Source organism: Monodelphis domestica, chromosome 4 (genome assembly GCF_027887165.1).
Source record: "Monodelphis domestica isolate mMonDom1 chromosome 4, mMonDom1.pri, whole genome shotgun sequence".
In the NCBI taxonomy this organism is placed as follows: Eukaryota; Metazoa; Chordata; class Mammalia; order Didelphimorphia; family Didelphidae; genus Monodelphis; species Monodelphis domestica.
Genome location: NC_077230.1, coordinates 37899561 through 37923479, shown reverse-complemented (window position 1 = coordinate 37923479; position 23919 = coordinate 37899561). Strand labels below are relative to the sequence as shown.

General features: G+C 35.1%; 2 protein-coding genes across 4 annotated transcripts in view; both read right to left on the bottom strand.

Annotated features, from left to right (window-relative positions):
- LOC103098389 (uncharacterized) overlaps positions 1-23919 on the bottom strand; it is a 166181-nt gene that overhangs the window by 76515 nt on the left and 65747 nt on the right. The gene's annotated exons all lie outside the window — the stretch shown is intronic.
- LOC103102669 (uncharacterized) overlaps positions 1914-23919 on the bottom strand; it is a 30135-nt gene continuing 8129 nt past the window's right edge. The window contains exons 6-12 of one of the 2 annotated variants that reach the window (XM_056793297.1): positions 19022-19109; positions 16806-17016; positions 13517-13606; positions 13270-13381; positions 12373-12469; positions 9394-9573; positions 1914-2258 (exon numbers count right to left, since the gene is read on the bottom strand). In XM_056793297.1, the coding sequence (XP_056649275.1) occupies positions 2157-2258; positions 9394-9573; positions 12373-12469; positions 13270-13381; positions 13517-13606; positions 16806-17016; positions 19022-19109 (880 nt within the window). In that variant the 3' untranslated portion in view covers positions 1914-2156. The remainder of the gene's footprint in view (positions 2259-9393; positions 9574-12372; positions 12470-13269; positions 13382-13516; positions 13607-16805; positions 17017-19021; positions 19110-23919) is intronic. The other variant, XM_056793298.1, reaches the window with a different exon arrangement.

Genomic DNA, 23919 nt, shown 5'->3' with positions numbered 1-23919 from the left:
TTCATATAACAAAAGTAACATGGAAGTAAAATCCATTAAAAGTTCATATAACAAAAGTTATATGGAGGTAAAATCCGATAAAAGTTCATATAACAAAAGTAACGTAGAAGTAAATTCCTTAAAAGTTCATATAACAAAAGTAACATGGATATAAAATCCCTTAAAAGTTCATATAACAAAAGTAACATGGAAGTAAATCCCTTAAAAGTTCATATAACAAAAGTTACATGGAAGTAAAATCCGTTAAAAGTTCATATAACAAAACTAACATAGAAGTAAATTCCTTAAGAGTTCAAATAACAAAAGTAACATGGATGTAAAATCCCTTAAAAGTTCATATAACAAAAGTAACATGGAAGTAAAATCCCTTAAAAGTAAATATAACAAAAGTTACAAATGAAGTAAAATCCCTTAAAATTTTATATAACAAAAGTAACATGGAAGTAAAATCCCTTAAAGGTTCATATAATAAATGTAACATGAAAGTGAAATGATTAAAAGTTAATAATAACAAAAGTAACAGTAATAAAATGATTAAAAGTTCATATAACAAAAGTAACATGGAAGTGAAATGATTAAAAGTTAATAATAACAAAAATAACATGGAAGTAAAATCCCTTAAAAGTTCATATAACAAAAGTAACATGGAAGTAAAATCCATTAAAAGTTCATATAACAAAAGTAACATGGATATAAAATCCCTTAAAAGTTCATATAACAAAAGTAACATGAAAGTGAAATGATTAACAGTTAATAATAGCAAAAGTAACAGGAATAAAATGATTAAAAGTTCATATAACAAAAGTAACATAGAAGTAAATTCCTTAAAAGTTCATATAACAAAAGTAACATGGATATAAAATCCCTTAAAAGTTCATATAACAAAAGTAACATGAAAGTGAAATGATTAAAAGTTAATAATAGCAAAAGTAACAGTAATAAAATGATTAAAAGTTCATATAACAACAGTAACATGGAAGTAAAATCCCTTAAAAGGTGATATAACAAAAGTAACATGGAAGTAAAATCCCTTAAAAGTAAATATAACAAAAGTTACATGGAAGTAAAATCCCTTAAAAGTTCATATAACAAAAGTTACATGGAAGTAAATCCCTTAAAAGTTCATATAACAAAAGTAACATAGAAGTGAAATGGTTAAAAACTTAATAATAACAAAAGTAACATGGAAGTAAAATCCCTTAAAAGTTCATATAACAAAAGTTACATGGAAGTAAAATCCATTAAAAGTTCATATAACAAAAGTAACATGGAAGTAAAATCCCTTAAAAGTTCATATAACAAAAGTAACATGGAAGTGAAATGATTAAAAGTTAATAATAACAAAAATAACATGGAAGTAAAATCCCTTAAAAGTTCATATAACAAAAGTAACATGGAAGTAAAATCCCTTAAAAGTTCATATAACAAAAGTAACATGAAAGTGAAATGATTAAAAGTTAATAATAGCAAAAGTAACAGTAATAAAATGATTAAAAGTTCATATAACAACAGTAACATGGAAGTAATATCCCTTAAAAGGTGATATAACAAAAGTAACATGGAAGTAAAATCCCTTAAAAGTAAATATAACAAAAGTTACATGGAAGTAAAATCCCTTAAAAGTTCATATAACAAAAGTTACATGGAAGTAAATCCCTTAAAAGTTCATATAACAAAAGTAACATAGAAGTGAAATGGTTAAAAACTTAATAATAACAAAAGTAACATGGAAGTTAAATCCCTTAAAAGTTCATATAACAAATGTAACATGAAAGTGAAATGATTAAAAGTTAATAATAACAAAAGTAACAGTAATAAAATGATTAAAAGTTCATATAACAAAAGTAACATGGAAGTGAAATGATTAAAAGTTAATAATAACAAAAATAACATGGAAGTAAAATCCCTTAAAAGTTCATATAACAAAAGTAACATGGATGTAAAATCCCTTAAAAGTTCATATAACAAAAGTAACATAGAAGTGAAATGATTAAAAGTTAATAATAACAAAAATAACATAGAAGTAAAATCCCTTAAAAGTTCATATAACAAAAGTAACATAGAAGTAAAATGATGAAAAGTAAATATAACAAAAGTAATTGCTTTTTCCATTTTTGCCATATCTTTCAGTTTCTGTGTCTTTTTTCCATCAATTTCTATAGTAAGACGAAATGATGATTTTTTTCCCAAAAATCTCTAACTTTCTTAATAGCCTTAAGTATTTTCCGGCGGTCTTTCTTCCTGTTGACTTCGATTTCCTTTGGAAAGAAAAATTAAAAGTGTAACTTTGCATCTACTTATTCAGATGAATAGATTTTCTAATTCTTTACATAATGAACCTGAAAATGAAGCTGCTATAGGATCATTTCTAAAGAACACAGATTTTCCAACAATAGAAAAATATTCCCTAGGTCTGGAGGAAGTAAAAAATTACATCGTACAATCCTAAAATACATTAAGGAACTACCGTAATAGTTTGCCGTTGTGAAACGTTTTGGAATTTCATGCATTAATTGTTATTTATCTGGATGGGAGTCCAATGATGCTTGTGCTATTGAAACAATCCCAAATTGAAAAAAAATTAAATGGAAAATTAAATTAAATTAATTAAAACATTCCTGTTTACTTAAATAAAAGAATGAATAATAAAATCAATCAATACTTAAATGTATTAATAATTTATTTTTAAAATTAAAAATTAAATTAAAATTGAAGGCTCAGAATATCAGACATTTACAGCTTAAAGGAACTTAAATCAAATACAACATGTTATGAGAGAAAGTATACTTTAAAACCCCTCAAAATTCTATTCTCTTAGGAAAGAAATGAATCCAAGTAGATTTTTTTTTGTCTAGTAAGTTATCATATTTCATGGATCAAGTATCTCTAGTCAAAGACAAAGGTATCATACTAACGAGGATTTGCAATTTAGGCCTTATAAAATATGAGATTCTATTTACTATAAATGAAATGAAATTTTGCCATTTTCCATGATTAATGTTTTTTAATCTGTTTCAGTGAAATTAATCTGACAGTTCAAAAACGACAAAACTACTTTCCTGGTTACCAGTGTTTTTTTTCTTTTTTAATGCACAGAGTTCTAAAAAAGAATGACAGGTGGCTTAGCAAATTGAGAGCTAGGCCTAGAAACAAGAGGTCCTTAACTCAGATATGGCTGGGGAGGTAGACTCTAAATGATCATCATAATGCAAACACCAACAACATAGAAATTGGTTCTGATCAAGGATACATGTAATACCCAATGAAATTGAGCAACATAAGTCCTTAATTCAAATGTGGCCTCACATACTCTTTTCTTTTTTCATTTCATTTCATTTTATTTATTTTTTAATTTGGTCAATTTCAAACATTAATCCTTGGTTACAAAAATCATATACTATCCCTCCCTCCCCTCCCCCCGCCCGCCCTTCCCATTGCTGATGAGCAATTCCACTGGGTATTACATGTGTTCTTGATCATAACCTGTTTCCATGCTGTTGATGTTTGCACTAGGATGTTCCTTTAGGGTCTACATCCCCAAACATATCCCCCTAGACCCATGTAATCAAGCAGTTGTTTTTCTTCGGTGTTTCTACTCCCCCAGTTTTTCTTCTGAATGTGAATACTGTTCTTTCTCATAGATCCCTCTGGGTTCTTCAGGATCACTGCATTGCCACTAATGGAAAAATCCATTACATTCGATTGTACCACAGTGTATCAGTCTCTGTGTACAATGTTCTCCTGGTTCTGCTCCTTTCACTCTGCATTACTTCTTGGAAGCTGTTCCAGTTCCCATGGAATTCCTCTATTTTATTATTCCTTTGAGCACAATAGTAATTCCATCACCAACATATACCATAATTTGTTCAGCCATTCCCCAACTGAAGGGCATCCCCTCATTTTCCAATTTTTTGCCGCCAAAAAGAGAGCAGCTACAAATATTCGTGTACATGTCTTTTTCCTTATTATCTCTTTGAGGTACAAACCCAGCAGTGTTATGGCTGGATCAAAGGGCAGACAGTCTTTTAGCCCCTTTTGGGCATAGTTCCAAATGGCCCTCCAGAATGGTTGGATCAATTCACAAGTCTACCAGCAATGCAAATATCCCAACTTTTCCACACCCCCTTCTCCCCATCATTCATTACTTTCTTTTGCTGTCATGTTAGCCAATCTTCCAAGTATGAGTTGTTTTGATTTGCATTTCTCTGATTATTAGAGATTTAGAACACTGTTTCATGTGCTTATTAATAGTTTTGATTCCTTTGACTGAAAATTGCCTATTCATGTCCCTTGCTCATTTATTAATTATAGAATGGCTTGATTTTTTTGGACAATTGATTTAGTTCTTTGTCAATTTGAGTAATTAGACCTTTGTCAGAGATTTTGTTATGAAGATTGTTTCCCAATTTGTTACTTCCCTTCTAATTTTGGTTGCATTGGTTTTGTTTGTACAGAACTTTTTCAATTTGATGTAATCAAAATTATTTATTTTACATTTTGTCCCAAAAGCTATGATGTTTGGGCTTGTCATACACTATCTTGCTGAGGTCACTTATCCCAAGTCTATTCCACTGATCCTCCTTTCTGCCTCTTAGCCATTACCAAATTGTTTTGATGACCACTGCTTTATAGTATAGTTTGAGATCTGGTACTACAAAGGCCACCTTCCTTTGCGTTTTTTTTTCATTATTTCCCTGGATATCCTTGATCTTTAATCTTCTCCAAATGAACTTTGAGCTTTTCTTTGATGTTTGATAGAATTTCCTTGTTAATTCATCAGGCCCTAGGGATGTTTTTCTTAAGGAGATCTTTGATGGCTTGTTCAATTTCTTTTTCTGATATGGGATTATTTAAGAATTCTATTTCTACTTATGTTAATCTAGGCAATTTATATTTTTGTAAACATTCATCTATATCACCTAGATTAGCATATTTTTTGCCATATAATTGGGCAATAGAGTTTTTAATGATTGCCTTCATTTCCTCTTCACTGGAGGTGTGGTCTCCCTTTTCATCTCCACTATTACCTTGTTTTTCTTCTTTCCTTTTTTTTATTAGATTGACCAGTAGAGTTTGTCTATTTTGTTTTTTTTTTCAAAATACCAGCTTCTAGTTTTACATTAGTACAATAGTTCTTTCACTTTCACTTTTATTTATTTCTCCCTTAATTTTTAGGATCTCTAATTTAGTTTTCTTCTAGGGATTTTTAATTTGTTCACTTTCAAGTTTTTTGATTTGCACGTCCAATTCATTGACCTCTACCCTCCTTAATTTGTTAATATATGAACTCAAAGATATAAATTTCCCCCTGAATCCTGCTTTGGCTGCATCCCATAGATTTTGAAAGGATATCTCATCATTGTCATTTTCTTCAATGAAATTATTGTTTTGATGATTTGTTCTCTAGCCAATTTTGGAGAATCATATTATGTAATTTCCAAATAATTTTTGATTTGGCTCTCCACATACCTTTACTGATCATTATTTTTATTGCATTATGATCTGAAAAGGTTGCATTTATTATTTCTGCTTTTCTGCTCTTGTTTGCCATGTTTTCATAATCTAGTATATGGTCAATCTTTGTGAATGTACCATGTGCTTCTGAAAAGGAGATGTATTCCTTTTTGTACCTATTTATTTTTCTCCATAGACCTATTAACCCTAATTTTTCTAAGATTTCATCCACATCTTTTATCTCTTTCTTATTTATTTTTTGATTTGGTTTATCTAAATTTGATAGTGGTAGATTACAGTCTCCCACTAGTATAGTTTTACTATCTATTACCTCCTTCAATTCCACTAGTTTCTCCTTTGGAAATTTGGATGCTATACCATTTGGTGCATACTTGTTGATTAGTGATATTTCTTCATTGTCTATACTCCCTTTTATCAGGATGTATTTACCTTCCTTATCCCTTTTAATCAGATCTATTTTTACTTTGGCTTTGTCAGATATCATGATTGCAACTCCTGCCTTCTTTCTATCACTTGAGGCCCAACAGGTTTTGCTCCAAACTTTGATTCTAACCTTGTGAGTATCTACTCGCCTCAGGTGTGTTTCTTGTAGACAACATATGGTAGGATTTTGGATTCTAATCCACTCTCCTATTTGCTTTCATTTTATGGGTGATTTCATCCCATTCACATTCAATGTTAGGATTGTCACTTTTGTATTCTCCAGCATTTTGATATCCTCTCCTAGTTCTGTCCTTTCTTCTTTTGCTACATCCTTTTAAACTGGTGGTTTACTTTTAATCAATTCCCCTAATCCCCTCCCTTAATATGCTTCCCATTCTGGCGCCTCCCTTTTTCTTCCCTTCTTTTTTTTAGGGTCTGTTACATTCCCTCCCCCCTCTCTTTACCTCCCTTTTTGTACTTTTCTCCAACCTACCCACCTTAGTTTTCCCTTCTCACATCCCCTGTCAGATAAGATAGAATTAAAGATGGTCTAGATTCTCTTCCCTCTCAGAATGGATTTCACTGAGAGTAAGGTTCATGTATTACCTATTAGCATTCTCTTTCTCTCCTTCTAATAAGAGTATTCTTCCCCTCCCCTGCCAATTTGTATCTTTGTGTGATAAAGATTATACTATTTATTTTATTTCTTGAAGTATCTCTTCGTGCCATCTTTGATTCCCCCCCCTTTTTTGCATATCATCTCATAGCCCCTTAATGCCCCAGTCTCTTCCTGTGAATGATTCTTCTAATTACCATGATATTGAATATAATTTTTGAGAGTTACAAATAACATTTCCCCCATATATTAATACATATAATTTGATCTAATTTAAGCCCTTAAAAAAGAAAGTTTGAATAAAAATTTTTTTTCCACTTTTCCCTCTCTTATTTACCATTTCATGTTTCTCTTGATCTTGTGTTTGGATATCAAACTTTCCACTTATAGTTCTGTTTTTTTCTTTACAAATACTGGGAAATCTTCTATTTTGTTGAATGCCCATATTTTCCCCTGCAAGTATATAGTCAATTTTGATGGATAGGTGATCCTTGGTTGAAGACCCAATTCTCTTGCCTATCATGTTCTAGGTTTTGTGGTCCTTTAGTGTGGAAGCTGCCACTTGTATTTCCTTTGTAGCTTGAGTTTTTCCTCTGTAAAAATTTTCCAGGATCAATAACTTCTTTTTGTTTTCCTTGGAGGGAGGTTGTTCCTCCTGGTCACAATTTACCATCACTGTAGAGGTTTTTCCTTCCCATTTTAGTCAGAAATCTGAGTGAGATGGGAAGGAACTCTGTGTATGGAGCTAAGGAGCAAGGATTTTGCCCGAGGCAAGCTCCCGAATCTCCGCAGCTTCTGCTGTTTGCTTCCCTTCTCTGTGATATCTTCCCAGGAGCACCCATGGTCTGTGCTTTTCAGGCTGCTGGGGTTTCACATGTAGCTGCTCTCAGGGGTAGGTCTTTTGTGGTCTTAGTTAGTTCCCAAGGACCTAGAGCTGCTTCTTACTCATTCGCTGATTCAGGAGCAAACTGGCTCTGACTCTGGTTCCATAGGTGGAGTGGGGGAGGTTAGATCAGCTCACATTTTGAAGGGAGCTTTTTCACCCCCTTATAGTGTGGAAATACCTAAATTCCACATACCTTTAATGCTGGTCCCTACTGTAGAGTCTCTTTATTCTTATGAATTTGGGTTTTTGGTCTTTTGAGGTAGTCTATTATGAGTGGGTACTGAGAAGAGGAAGTCGTGCTTCTAGACTACCACCATGTTTACCCGGAATCCCAACCACTCTTTTTTTAAAAAACCCTCATCTTCCACTTTAGAATCAATATTATGTATTGGTCATAAGGCAGAAGAGCAGTAAAGGCTAGGCAATGGGCATTAAGTGACTTACCCATGGTCACACATGTAAACCTTAAAATTTCCTAGACTTATAAATGTTGGAAATTTCACCATTGGGAAATTTCATACTTGGAAAATTTCTTACTGATAGGCTATTGGAATGTGAACCCCATTGGCATGGGAGGTTCCTCCTCCTCCCTTCTTAAGATTACGTTAGGACAGAAACCTTTTGCTGAACAATGGAAAGGGCTTTGACCTATGCTTAAGCATAGAACAGGAAGTTCCTTGAGTCATGATTGATTTTAGAATTGATACAATAGAGATACTTGGAATGACAGAACCAGGTCTTGGAAATTACAATTTCCACCCTACTCAGTCCTAACAGGATTTAGGAAGGGCTGCAGCATAGATCAAAATTTAATTATTCCAATCTCCACCATACTCAGGGTAACAGGATTTAGGAAGGGCTGCAGCAAAGGATCAAGATTTAATTATTTGAGAATATGACCTTCAACAGACAGACATGTGCAAAGCCACAGACCTCTGGGCGGTCCTGGGTTAAGCTAGAGCCACCATTGGCACAGGGAAGACATGGACAGTGATTGGTAGATGTGAGAACTGAGGGGAGGGAACTTGGATGGTTTCCTTAAAGATAGCGGGGTCTGAGGACTAGGGGGGGTTGGTTGGAAAGGTTTTGCTCTGAGAGATGGTGCTCTGAGAAGCTCTGAAGGAAGCTGGAGGTGGAAGCCCCTGAGACTGTTTCTCCATTTTGGTCACGTGAGTGATAGGGACTGATCTCTTTTCTTTGCCTCAGCTATCTAGGGGCTTGGGCCTTTTGGCCCAGCCTAAACAGAAGAGGAATTTAAGCCCTATTCCCTTCTCTCCCCTTTCTCTCTCCCTCTCTCTCTATCTCTAATATCTTTCTTCCTCCTGTTTGTAATTAAACTCCATAAAAGGTTGACTGCTGACTTGAGTTTTCATTTAGGAATTACATAGCTGAATTCCTTGGTGACCTTAAATTAATATATATCAGTCTTTTAAAGTGATTTCCTTGTCACACACAGCTGGGAAATGTCTGATATCAAATTTGAACCCAGGATCTCCCATCTACAGGCCTGGCTTTCAATCCACTGAGCTACCCAGCTCCCCCTCACATACTCTTGATACTCTTGCTAGCAGTGTGACCCTCGGCAAGTCACTCACCACCCACTCCTTGCCCAGATCCTACTCCTCTTCTTCCTTGGAATTAATACATGGGTATTGATTCCAAGATGGAATGGTAGGTTTTTAAAAATAAATAAATAAATATAAATAAAAAGAAATGACCACATGTTAGGAATACTAAAAAGGGGAGGGGGGAATTTAACAAATCACAATCAAAAAGAAATCTCCCTTGATACTACATTCAAAAGGAGGTTAACATGATTTCCTTAAAACCATAAGATTGGCAAATAGATCATATATAGGATTTCCCATTTTTGTATTATGTTTTATATACTCTCTCCATAAAATTAGTGATTATATATATATATATATATGTATATATATATATATATGTTGTCTAATGGATTGTAAAAAATAAAGTCAATTCTTGAACTTACTTTTAGAGAGCGATTGTCCAGTGTAAGGAGTTTTTCACCATTTATTCCTTTACAATAAAATTTTACAACATACTCCTCCATTCCAATGCTCCATAACCAATTACCAACTTCAATATTTGTCCACTCTGTTGGCAATGTTTTAGGGGCTTCAGTAGAATAAGGACAGTAATCATCCAATACCTAGAGGTCAAGAGACACAATATTTAATAAGCTTCCATGGCTATATGTTAGTATAACCATAGACAGCAAAAACTCAAAGGAGCCTTAGAGACTATTTGTTCCAAAATCATCCCTCATTTCACAGTTCGTTTTTTTTTATAAATTTTGCTTTTCAAGGCTGCTGTATTTCTTATCCCCACCACCCTTTTCTTTCATCTGTATGTCAAAACTTCACAGAACAACAAGAGATCTGAAGTGAGTTTTGTAAACCAGGAAAAAACTTTATTTTTTGCAATGAAAATACTTTGGAGCCTTTTTAAAAATAGCATTATTCTAAAACAGGCAAAATACTCGATATATTTTCACTTAAGGAGTGATGACTTTGTAAGGGAATGTATTAATACTAAAATGTTTCCACCTACTCCAAGTTAAGACAAGATGAGAGGAAAATTATCTACATCCAAAGTGTATTCAGTTATTCTCCATGGCCAAAATAAATTGAACTAAAATCTACCTTTACCCAGGTAGTTTTGTCTCTTCTTTGGCCAGGAACACAGGCCACTTTACCCAATATCCACCCAGGAAGGAAGTTGAGGCAACTTGGCCTGGTGGGAGCTGCTGGGGTTTCTGGGTCATGGGAGGCAGAGGAGGAGTCATCATCAGGTTCTAAGACTAGAAGTTAGATTAGCTAGGTGTTAGCTAACTTTAGAATCTAGTGATGGTTCTTATAAAGGCAAAGAACCCTCAAGTCCCCAATTCCCTCTTCCAGTGTCTGATATCCATAACTTTCCAATTGAGGTTACCATATCAGTTGAGAAACTGGTCAGGAACTATTAAAGTGCATCCTAGTTTTTTGTCTATTTCTACTGATGGGTAATATTTCTAGAAAGTAAATGGAAACAAATCTTACTTTTTTTTTACAAGATTTTGGCAAGTTGACCATCATGATTACAAATGTTAAATATATTCGATGTTGTCACCTTTAGGTTTGGAGGAAAGCTTGTATTTTATTGCCATTTATTATTTTATAAGTAAAAGAAAATTGAAAAAAATATGCCCATCTCCATTAGACAGTGTTGTGGGGGTCCTTTTTCAGTATCTATTAAGAGATGGGGCTATCCTTAGAGGATTCCAAAGAATTCCTAATCTGAGGCAATTCAGAATTGTATTCTTGCTAGCTAGAGCACAAACAAAATTGGGCAGGTCAGAAATACCTCCTAATGCCTGGTGGGTGATAAAATCTTTAGTTGGACTTACTCATATGTACATGTGTATCTATTTATTTATGTATGTGTAAAAATATGTGTGTGAAGATCAATAGATATTTTCTCAATTGACCTCATACCTCATATTCTTTTTTTTATTTTTAACATTTTTTCAAGTTTATATGATTCATTTTCTTTCCCTTTTCCCCTCCCAGAAGCAATAAGCAATTCTACTGGATTGTACAAATGTTATCCCTTGATATCTAATTTTATATTATTCATTTTTACCATAGAGCTCAAACCCCAAATCATATATTCATATAAACAAGTTCTAAGTGTTAAGTCTTAAGTTTTTCTTTTTCATTTCTATTCCTATAGTTCTCTCTCTCAATATAGATAGCATTCTTTCTCATAAGTCCTTCAGGAATGTCCTGGACTATTGTATGCTGCTAGTAGTAAAGTTCATTATGTTGGATAGTTCTACAATGTTTCACTTTCAGTATATATCATTCGATTGGTTCTGCTCATTTCACTCTGCTTCAGTTCATGAAGGTCTTTCCAGTTCATATAGAAATCAAGTAGGTCATCATTCCTTATAACACAATAGTATTCCATCACCAACATATACCACAATTTGTTTAGTCATTCCCTAATTGAGGAACATGCCCTCATTTTCCAATTTTTGCCACCACAAAGAGCTCAGCTATGAATATTTTGTATACGCATTTTTCCTTATTATCTCTTTGGAGTACAAACGCAGCAGTGGTATTGCTGGATCAAAGGATCAAATGTGTTCTTTTAAATCCCTTTGCTCATAATTCCAAATTTCCCTCCAGAATGCTTGTATTAATTCACAACTCCACTAGCAATGCATTAGTGTCCCAATTCTGCCATATCCCCTTCAACATTTATTATTTTCCTTCATTGTCATATTGGCCCATCTGTGGCTCTCATGTTCTTTTTTTTGCTCAGTAACACAGGCACAGTAAATGAAGACATACACATGCAATCTCTCCTCTTATTTTGCCAACAACCGACAGTGGTATTTCTTGGTAAACTTTTACCATTTTACCTACCTGTTATTTTTTAAATATTGTACAGCCCCTTCAAAGACCCCTTCTGTCTCATGGAGGGAAAATTATCCTAATATGTTATCACTTCCTACCTGCATCAGCCCATAACAATTCAACTTGCACTTTTCTCTAGGTTAAGTGTATTTCAATACTATGTGCCATAATTTTAGAAAATTTTCAGCCAACAATATTCTGAGGCCAAAAGTTGAATCAATTATCCTTTGTCCTTAGAACATCCAAATACAGAGAATTCAAATGTTTTAAGAGTTCTTAATCATTCCCTTTTCTTGAGAGAGGTTCTTGAATGATCTCTGGGAACAAAAAAGAGACTTCAAGGCCAAACAGTTGCCGCTATGGTACTTTTGCTCCTTACTCAGGTAATTTTATTCCTATGCATACTGATTAATAATTATGACAGAATGTTAACTCCTCAATCCAAGGTAAATTATAGTTTTCTAATTTAAGAGAAAGCTCACTCTCTAGTAATTTAAATGGGGAAACAAACTTCACTCTTTGATAAATTTAACATAATGAAAATTTACCTCTTGATCAATTTCTTCCCACTTGTGCACATTCTTTACTTGTTTGTCATGTTTTTTAAAATGAAAGAAGTTCCACAGCTTGCATTCTTTGATATTGCTAGAATCATACAACATTTGAGAGGGAAATAATTATTAAAACACAAAAATACATTCTACTATGACACAAAAAAGATCTTAAATAGATGCACACTATAAAAATTTCATGAATTTCAATTCTGAAAAAAAAAGACAAAGCTACATGTTAAAAGAGTTTGGAGTTACACTTTTTGTAGGATACGTGCTATGTCAGCACATGTATTAGAGAAGGGGCAAGATCAAATTTGGCGCTATAGGTAAAAATATAAAACTAGATATGGAAGCCAGTTAAGTTAAATATGTGTGCATATGGCACAATATCATTTCTCTATTTCTTCCTCCTCCACATTAACCACAACTAATACATGATTTGTCTTGTAAGGAGTGATGGGGTCACTGATTTAGATCTGAAGTAACACTAGATGTCAACTGGTAATATTTTATAGATGGGAAGTCTGTAACCTATTGATCAGAAAATACTTGAATTTGAACACATGACTAGGTGATAAAACTCCAGTCTGAATGCAGATAACTCAGATTCCATGTCCTATACTTTTCCCACTAAGTTGTTATTATCAGACTCAAAAAGAAATGGATCTCTCTGGGTCACATCCATAAACTGTGAACTTGACACCTTTACTCTATGCCAGCACCCATTTGAGGAAGATGTGAGCAACTGAGAAAATTCATATAAATAATGTTCTTTTGTAGAAATGGGCAAAAGCATAGCAAACAGTAGCCAAAGAGGTAAATTCCAGGAGAAATAAAATGTTTTGTTTATTAAGAATATTGTTATCCATATATAAAAAGTACATCTCTTACCGGAACCAGGAAAATCTCTTTTTAGCCTTTCCCTCTGTAGGTTTTCCAGTGCTAATAATCTCTTCCTCCACTACTATTTCATCTTCTTCTTTTTCTTTTTTTATTGGGGTCTCTAAGAAAAATAAATAATTCAATGAGTACAACAGTACACAAATATTTTACTAGGATTAGCAAGGGACAACAGCAATCTTTCATTGGTTACTATTGCTGACCAAGGCTTAGACATCTTATAAAGTGAAGAACCTACCTTTGGCCTTGATTTTAGAGCCAGAAGCCATGAAGTCACAGCTGGGAAAGTAACTATCTGAATATCTTCTCCGGGCCTCATTTTTCTCACCTACAAAATGAAGGGATTAAAGTGGGTGGTCTTTGAGGTTCCTTCTAAGACTGATGATCTAGAATATCTACCAAGAAAATACTAGTCCCGCTGCAAGGGCAGTTTAAAACAAATAAAGCTAGATTGAAGAAGACTTAAAAGGATGAGACAGTCAAAAATGTTGATTAATCAGTTGGCAGTGGTGGTGGTGATCCTTATGTTTGAAAAGTACCAGTGACATCACAGAATAATATCTTAACTTGTGTATGAATTGGATTTAAGTGAGTTGCATAAAATTGTCAGCCTCACTCTTTCTTGCAGAATCATCTAAATCCTGTGGCAAGACAAAAGTCTGGATGACTGACACTGAACCTAGATGATTGACACTGAACCTAAATGACTTTAGTGTCTTAGATGTCCAACCAAACTCTACGCACTCCACAGTGCTTACTTCAGCTACATTCATGGCTACTGAAGCAAATTTTCTCATCCACCTATTCCAGGAAGAGGTCTTCACAAGCCTGGAGTAGATATCAACCTAACTTAACCCATCTGTTCAGTTTTAACAGGCTGCTCCACATGCTACAACTTCTTGGAACCACAGGTGAGAGCTGAGTGACAAGTAGACACCAAAGGTAGATAAGCAGCCCTGAAAAGCTTTCAGCAAGCCCTCACACTAGAGGTTCTAATATTCTCTGAACAACAATCATATTAATTGTTGGTACTTGGCAGCCAAAAAAAAGTCAGCCCCTGAACTACAGCATTCATTTTCCAACTGTTGCTCAATTCACCAGTATTCATTCTTCCAGATCTCAGATTCATAAGGCTGAACCAGATTTCCTTCTGTTAGCAATGACAGTGATACTCCAAATGTTCACAGATTCACAGTGCAAAAGGAATGCAAGTAATGGACGGCACCCAGGAAAAAGGTGTTTTCTAATGAACCATTTATACAAGTGATATTTATAGCTAAAATAGGAAACCTTCTCTATTTGCCAATAAATAAATTTATGGCATATGGCATATGATAGATATAAACAAATTTTTGCCTAAAGAATAAATGGGTCAAAGAATGAATCATAGAAACGATCAATAATTTCATTAAAGACAATGATTATAAGGAGACAACATATCAAATTTTTTAGGATGTAGCCAAAGCCGTACTTAGAGGAAAATTCACATCTCTTATTGCTTATATCAGGTAAAGTAGAGAAAGAGCAGGTCATAAGCGAATTGGTGATACAACTAAAAATCCTAGAAAAGGACAAATTTAAAAATCCTCAATTAAACAGCAAATTGGAAGTCATGAAAATCAAGCAAGGGATGAATAGATTGAAAGTAAGAAAACCATAGAACTAATAAAATAAGACAAATAGTTTGTTTTATGAAAAAATAAAATAAATAAATCATCGGCATACTTGATTAAAAGGGAGTTTTAATTTCATTAAATTAAAAAGGTTTTGCACAAATAAAACAAATGTACTTAAGATTAGAAATGAAAAAACAAATTCTGAGGAAAAATTTATAGCAATTTTTGACAAAAGTCTCATTTCTTAAATATATAGAGAACTGAGTCAAATTTATAATACACAACATTCCTCAATTGAGAAATGGTCAAAGGATTTGAATAGGCATTTCTCAGAAGAGATTAAAACTTTACATAGTCATATTTTTAAAAATTCCCAATCACTATTGATGAAAGAAATGAAAATTAAGCCAACTCTGAAAAATGATCTCACACCCTTCAGATTAGCTAACATGACCAAAATGGAAAATGATAAATGTTGAAGAGGAGGTGGGAAAATTGGAACACTAATAAACTTCATTGGTGATAGTGTGAATCGATACAACCATTCTAGAGACTTATATGAAACAATACCCAAAGGTCTATACAAGAATCTCACTAAAGGTTCAGGATCCCAAATGGATCAAAGATAGAATAAAAGGAATTAACTGTGCCAAAATATTATTATCAGCTCTTTTTATAGTGGCAAAGAATTGGAAACTGAGGGGTTGTCCATTATTTAGTGGTTGAATGATCAAGCTGTGGAATATGGTTGTAATGGATTACTATTATGCCATAAGGAACAATGAACAGGATGAATTCAGAAAAAGTGAGCAGAACCACTATAACTAAAGACTATAACAGAAATATTATACAATGATCAACTGTGAAGGACTAAACCATTTACATTAAGCTTCAAAGGTAACACATGAAGAACATACTATCAATGGTCAAGGAAGCTACAAAAAAAAATCTGAGTGTAGATCAAAACTTGACATCTTCTACTATAATAGTTATATTATAAATTATAAGTTATATTATAAATCTTCATGAAATTTCTATTGAATATGTGTGTTATGTGTCTTTATCATGATGGGAACCATATGGAAATAGGTATTACATGATAGTATTAGTATAACCTATATCAGATTCTTCACCCCCTCAGGTAGGGAAAGGGAGATGGGGGTATCTGAATTTTAAAATGTCAAAAGAAATGGCCAAAATTATTCCTATAAGTAATTGAATTAAAAAAAAGATTTTGTTGCAATGAGACCAACAGAATGTTGATAAACCAAAATGGATGTCATTAAAGTAGGATGGATAATAGACTCTAAACAAAACCATGTCCCAACGATGTAATAAGAAATCATATAAAGATTGTTTTCAGGCTAAACATGATCATAGAGATTAAAAAAAAGTCTTAGGTGGAAAATAAGTTGATTTTATAGGTCAAATGGATAGTAATAGGGAAAGAGGAACAAGATCTTTTTCTGTATTATTTCAAAAGAAGGGAAAAGGACTAAATTATAAAAAAAAAGCCTGAGCAAAAAAAATTGTACTGAAATCTTTTCTAAAAGCTTAAGTAATTTAGCAATAGTGTGGCCTGGATGTTGAGAAAATTAGTTTCCTATCACTGCATATTTTGAGGCAGAAGCTAAATGACATTCTGACATACATATAGGATAGATTTCTATAGCAATTAAAATGTTATAGTAGAATATTTCCAAGGTCCCTTATAGTTCAATCACCAAGAGAGGGATCACCAATAGTTGAGAAAGCCTTATAAAGCAGCTAGCTTTCTCATTATTAGAGATATGAAGGGAAAAGGAATAGAGACCAGAGATTCGGTGAGTGATGGAAACATTTGTTCCAAATTTCTCTTTTCTATCAGAAAACTTTAGGGTCAAATGTTTTGGGCAAGGATATATGTCTTACCTGAATTGAAATCCCCTTGGGCTAATAATTGCCCTGGTGATAAATCTTCATTTTTTATCTCTTTAGGTTTTATTTTAAATTGTTCTAGTAATAATTCTTCTTCTGGGGCCAATGGTAAAAATGTGCCTTCTTTATTTGATTCATCAGGTTTCTGTTCCATATTCACTTTGTATGTGTTCATGTCTTTATATTTGTCTTGAAAAATGTTAGCCTGAAATTTACCAAATGAACCAAAATAAATCTATTAATTACACGCTATTCAATCCTTTTCCTCTCCAACAGTCACAACCATCTCATTTATTCCTGCTAGCCACTTATCTGACCTCTTTATTCTCAAATGACCCCTTAAGATCTATTACATTCAAAAACATATGCACAAATTCCATGACTAGTAGCTATTGAGTAAAACCAATCAGGATAGGACGAGAGATTTACATGAGATTAGAGACAGGGATAGGTTTGGGAACTGAGATGGGGACATGGATGGGAATGGGAAGAGGGAAAGAGATAGGCATGTAGATAGGAATGAGGTTAGGGATAGAATCCAAAGCTTAAAAGCTCTCCCAGTTAAGAATTGTGTTTTTCAAGGCAAGGTGACACCTTCACTGCCATTTAGTTGCAGGAAGCTGCCAAAAGCAGTAAGATGTTACTGACCTGGTGAGCTTCAGACATCCAGGATGGACATCAGGGGGACCACTTCAATACATATCACTTCCTAACACTACAAAACGAAGCTTCTCTTCCTGCATAGTTCTGTATATACAGGGGGAAAGACAGTTTCTGCTTCTAGGAGGATTGTAATTTAGTAAAATGGACTCCAAGAGATGTTCAAAAACAGTCAGTGGAAATACCATAATAGCTGAGAAATTACAGTGACAAGCCCTTTTGCAAACTAGAAGAATGGTAGGGCAGGTCTGATGAGTAAGTAACCTGGCCTTAGATAGAGGTATAGATATCGACACATACACACATACCCATATATAAATAAATGTGTGCATGCATTTATATGCATATATATGTATATACTGACACAGATTTACATGTGTATAGAAAAAAGGAAAAATGATATTCCCTACTAAGAGCTTCTTCCATGTCTGGTCTTCTGGTCCTCAGCTAAGCTCTGGGTATATAAGATTTATATAACTACAAAGATATAGATATAGATATATGCATATATATATATATGTATATAAATTATTTTATGGTACTCTGGGAATTAAGTATGGAACCCTCTGGTGTCAGAATATGGAAGGTACTGGGTTTAGACTTTATCCAATGACAACAGGAAAGCCTTGATAATATGTGACCGAGACACTGGGTTTAATCCTCAAATACAAAAAGAATTTACTGATGTGATAGATGGCAGAACCAGTCTAACTAATCTTTGTGAAATCTTTGCCAAATGGCGCTTGCTATCCATTCCATCCATTCTACCACTGAGACCCCAGGACTTCTGAAGCATTCCATCTTGTGCTTCAGCTGAACCTTATTTTAAATGTTGTACTTTCCACTTAGAGTATCGAGTAAGAGTGTCTCAAGATCAGGAAATGTTTCATTTTTTCTATTTATGTCTCCAGAGCTTAGCAGCATTTTGCACACATCCAGAGGTACTTCAATTAGTAGTTACAATGATAGCATAAAAGTAGGGGAAATCGATTGTAAAGCCTACATTCTAGCAGACTTCAGAGGCACATTCACAGAGAAAATAATAATAAAAAAAGCCTGGTGGGCCTTCTTCACTTCAGAAGGAAGAAAGTTACTGATTCACATCTTAAGACCTAAGAGTAGTTAATAGCTGCAAGGGAGTAAGGGAAGCAAGGAAGAAGGATACCCCAGCCGATGATCCTTTCTCTTGATCAAGTAGACACAATTCATGGATTAGTAGTAGTAGTAGGCTGGGGTTCCCAAATGATTTCCATACTGGATTTTCTAAAGAGTGTTAAGTAGAACTAGGCAGAGAGTAGTGATATGGGAGTTTTGGTCAATTCACCTTTCATAAAGCAGTCCTCTTAGGCCAAGAAGAGTTTTAGTAAGATTGAAAAGTTTTGTTTGGACTGATCAAAAGAATGGATGAATGAAATAGGAAGCATTTATTTCATGCATTATTATGGGCACCATTCTCACTGACTGCTTTGCTTTCCACCACTTTTTATCACTGTAAACACAACTAACATTCAATAAAACTTGATTAATGGGGAGGAACTGTGCTGTCTTACCTGCTCAAAGATAGCTTGGATGTTTTTTCTACATCCCTGATCTTCTTCTATTAATATTTTCAGTGCCCCAATAACAAATTTCAGGTCACTGTGGAAGAAAAGGTAGCAGTTTCATACAACTGGCAATCAAACCATCTTGGAATTAAAGAGATTAGGATTCAAGTTCTAGTTCTAGAACCTAGTTGTAAGTTTCCACTAATTAGTTGTATTAACTTGGGCAAGTCAGTTAGCCTTTCTAGGCTAGGTAGGAACATCTATTTGGTTCTCTACCTTTTAGTTCAACATTTTTTAAAATATATGTATGCATATATATTTTAAATATCATTCCAGAAATCTCCTAGATATCTAAAGTAATTTCTGTAGACCTCTTAAAATTGCAAATGAAATTCTTAGCTCATTAAATTCTCTAAAGGTTGTATACAAGTTGTAACCAGTTTTGATGAAGTCCATCCATCATTATCTATGTGACAAATGCAGCACACCCCTAATGAGTTATGATTTTGCCTCTGAAAAAGGTGTTTATGGGCTTTCATAATGATGTTCTTAAGTTCAGTCAGAGGGGAAAGGTACAAAAATCAATATAATAGAATATATCTAATAGGCAAAAACATTAGCTTGAAATGATTCAATATATCAAAAAGATATTGATTAGATTAACATATGAACTTTAAAAAAATTAACTCTTAACACAAGCAATCAGCAAATAAAATAAGCGTAACAAAGACATAGGCAGGGATGTCAAAAATCCTTTTCTCCAATTCCAATAGACTTCTTTTACTCTCATGGAGGTTAATAAACTAAAAGTAGTTAGGAAACGATAAACTTCCAGATCTCTTTTAAAGTTCATTCCCCTCCGCACTATTTATTAACTATTTGCACTTCATTTGTCAGAACTTGGAAATTTCTGATAGAAGCAATGGGCAGGATTTTCTACTCTGTGTGTTGAGAATATTTAAGAATATCAAAACTTTTGACATGGGCACTGTACCCCCAGAAACTCAGGCAAACTATTTTGGACAGAGAGACGCACCTCCAGGCTACACCTAGATCCTATCAGGCTATATCTCAAGATATCTTTTTGTTAAGGAATCTTTATGCCTCTAGGTCATGTCCACACCATGACATAGCATCTGTTGTAAAGAGTATAAAATCCCCAGAACTGATGTCGTCTGGGGAGACAGCTTTTCCGTCTATGCTGTCCTCAGGGGAGCAGCCTTTCCATTCATGCTGTCTTCCCAAGGAACTGCTCCCCATCTTGCTGCTCCACCTTGCTATCCTCCTGGGCATTCTCAACATTGCCTCCTAAACTAATAAATTTCTCTTTTTGTTTTTAAGCTAAGTTTTGGAGTCTTGCATTCTTGCCAAAGGTATCCTTCCTGAACCCCAGGGGTACACATCTGAACCCCATAACACTTTGTCAGAATATTTCAGTTTGGTCTCTAATTTAAGCAGTCTAGCCTGTTGCATATTCTTTTTTTTTTAAACCCTTACCTTCCTTCTTGGAGTCAATACTGAGTATTGGCTCCAAGGCAGAAGAGTGGTAAGGGCTAGGCAAAGAGGGTCAAGTGACTTGCTCATGGTCACACAGCTGGGAAGTGTCTGAGGCCAGATTTGAACCTAGTACCTCCGGTCTCTAGGGCTGGCTTGCAATCCACTGAGTTACCCAGCTGCCCCCTAGCCTGTTGCATATTCTTGAGAAGCAAACAAAATGGGAAATATGCAGTGCAAATACAAACTGCTAGTAAAAAAAAACAAGAACTAATATGCACTAGTTAGAGATCAAGCAATTCAAACTGTTCTGTGAGAGTTCCTAGCATGCTTTGTAAAAGCATTTTTCCTCCAAAAAAAAAAAAAGGGAAGACTGAATGGATTTTATTTAAAGAGTAAACTCAAAGAAGGGCAAAACTTCAACGGAGAACAATAGCATATTTTCATATGAAAGAAAGATTAGTTGTCGATGTTTTGGGTAGGAGGCAGAAAAATAAAATCTAAAATCCATTGATTTGTGTTAATGTGCCCTCAAAAAAAAAACAGCAGAGGGCTCCCCATTCCTGTGAAAAAAATCCTGAGTTGCAACCCGGGTGCCAAGGGTCAGTTTAAGAAATTCAGCTTATAAACTAGAAGGGGGTGGGGCTGAATAGCATGGTGTCACTTTTCCTCACTGAAAAATGGCTAGCACAGGCTCAAAAACCCACCTGGAGTGGGGAAAAGACTGGCCAAAAATTGGAGAATCTCACCCTCTGTGCAGACACTTGAATCAGAAATATCAGTGGGAGACTGCAGCTGAGCACTCTTCCCAAGAGCATGCAGGGGGAGGAGAAACCACTCCCAAGATCTGGTGGTGGGTGGCAGCAGCAGTTGTGGGAGGAGAGCTGGTTCAAGCAGATGGTGTGGAAAGCAGGTGGGCTGGCAGAAAAGCATGCTTGAAAAAATTTATCTATTCTATCTTTAAAAAATATTTGAAAATTCTCTTTGTGGTAAACCAAAATGTAAAGATTAAAATTAATATTCTATAAATTTTATTTTTAAACTTTTATTAATTAATAACTAAAATAAAAGAACTACCGATACCCAGGATCCTGTCATGAAAGAAGAGAGCTATAGGGAGGAGCTACAGAACTTATAAACAGTTATGTGAATTGACTCAAATGTGCACAAAGGGAAAAGTATTCTGGATAATGAAGTTTTACAGTTTCAAGATTTTCTAACTATACACGTGAGTATTCCCTATTTCAATGAAATTATACATCTATCCTATATCTCTACTTACTCAAATATTATTTAATGAGCTCTAAAGATAAAATAAAAACACACAACTCCAAAATTATGCCACATGATTCTCCCAATCATTGTAACAGAAGTAATCACAGCTCTCTTGAATTGTGATTTTTCTCATATTAGAGGTTCAAGAAAGGCCTAAACTTGCATTTAGAACAAATGTGAATAATGTATTTTGCACTATGTCTGCCTGTCTATCTGACTGTCTTCTCATATAAATGTCATGATAATGGAGATGGAACATGCTCAGAGCTGTCCCAGCCCTGTGACAGGAGGAGGTATGTGTGTGTGGGGTGTTATCGCATCTCCTCCTTTGATTCTCCAGGGCAGTGATGGCAAAACTTTTAGAGAGCAAGTGACCAAACTGAAACCCTCATGATGCATGTAAGAACAACTGACTTTACTCCAGACAGAGGAAGGAGGAAATGTTCCCATTTGACTGCTAGGCTGAGGGGCAGGTGATATAAGAATTGTCCTTGTGCACATGGAGAGGGGAAGGGAGCAGCCCCTCCAGCACACCTGCTATAGGTTCACCAAAAAGGCTCTAGGATAGTGATGGCAAACCTTTTAGAACCTTTTAGAGACCATGCCCCCCAGCAACCAAGTGTCCTCTGCCCTTACTCAGACAGGGGAGGGAGAAAGAGAGGAGAGTAGCCTGAGCACTCCACTCAGGAATGGGAGTGAGTACTGAGGGGTAAGGATGCACAGTGGAGAGAGGGTAAGGGAGCAGTCCCCCTACCCCAAGTTCTTCTACCTTTCTAGTAATTAACTCTGCCATGGAAGGCATATGTGTGTCCACAGAGAGGTCTCTCTGTGCCATCTTTGGCACATGTGCCATAGGTTTACCATCATGACTCTAGGGCATGTGGCAAATAGTTCTCTCCTGAACAGAAGGAAGATGGGCTGTCCTCCCCACTCTAAGAGTCTGGCAGCTTTTTCCATGTGGACACAAGATCTTTAGGGCTCAATTCAGCAAACTTGAACCTCTAACTGCCTGTCCTACATAAATGATCCAACATCAGTCTTGAGGTTATTGTGTTCTGCATAAAATCAACATTCTGAATTTCAGAGGTCCAGAGAGCCTGAACTGAATTCAACCCTGTGTTTATTAAGCCTATGTTTTATGAAGAGGAAATACATAACTGTCTCACAGAGTAGATCAAGTACTTTTGCACTTCCTTATTTGACCAAATTTTTCTGTTCAATTTTCCTTGGAGCTACTGGGTAGAGGCAAAAGGAAGCAAAGACTGAGATAAATGCCTGATCTTTCCTTCAAGTGGTCTGGTCTCCCCAAGATTAAAGTAGTCATTACATGCTTAGGTCGAAAACAGGAAAGACCTTAATGGAAAGGGAGAGGACACAGCATCATCCCAATCCTCTGGACCCCAGTATCCTGTGAAAAGGGAATTCTTTACTGTCTATCCTGAGTTAACACTATTAAGTATCCCTATTTAGTACCTTCACTAGACAGAAAAAGAGGATTAACTCTCCTTTGTCTCCTCTTAAATTGTACCAACAAAAGATGAAACACCATATTTAGTACTAGATGAGAATCTAGCAAGATACTTAGAGAATTCACACCTCAGTCAGCCAGGAATCTGTGAAGCTTTTTGATGAGAATTTAACCTTCAGAAGGTGAAAAGTTGATCCTACCCATACTGCCCCCATGGGCAGTGCTAGACAATTTGGAAACTGTGACTGACCCCTGAGAAGAGGGGAGGGGACAAGAAGTCACCATAAAAAGCAAACCCCGAACTTCTTTAGGGCAGAGTGATTGTCTTTGAGAAGATAGTCTGAAGAGATTGTCTTCTGGAGATAGTCTTAGATAGTCTTCAAGGGAGCTTTGCTGGAGACTTGCTTGGATCATGGGTTTGGAACTACGCTTCTAATTGGACTCTGACTCTAGGATTATTCCCTTGGGTGAGTAAAAGGCTGATCCCTCTCCTAGATTTTAGAGAGACTAACTTCCATCTTGGAGGAGGCTGCAAGGTTCCTGGTTAGAGCTAATTAATCTCTTCCTGGATTAAGCAGACCCAGAGAAAAGCATTTAGATTGATAGGATAGATAACTTCTCCATCCCCCTTACATTTCTCTTCTTTATTGTTTCCTCTCTATTTGTA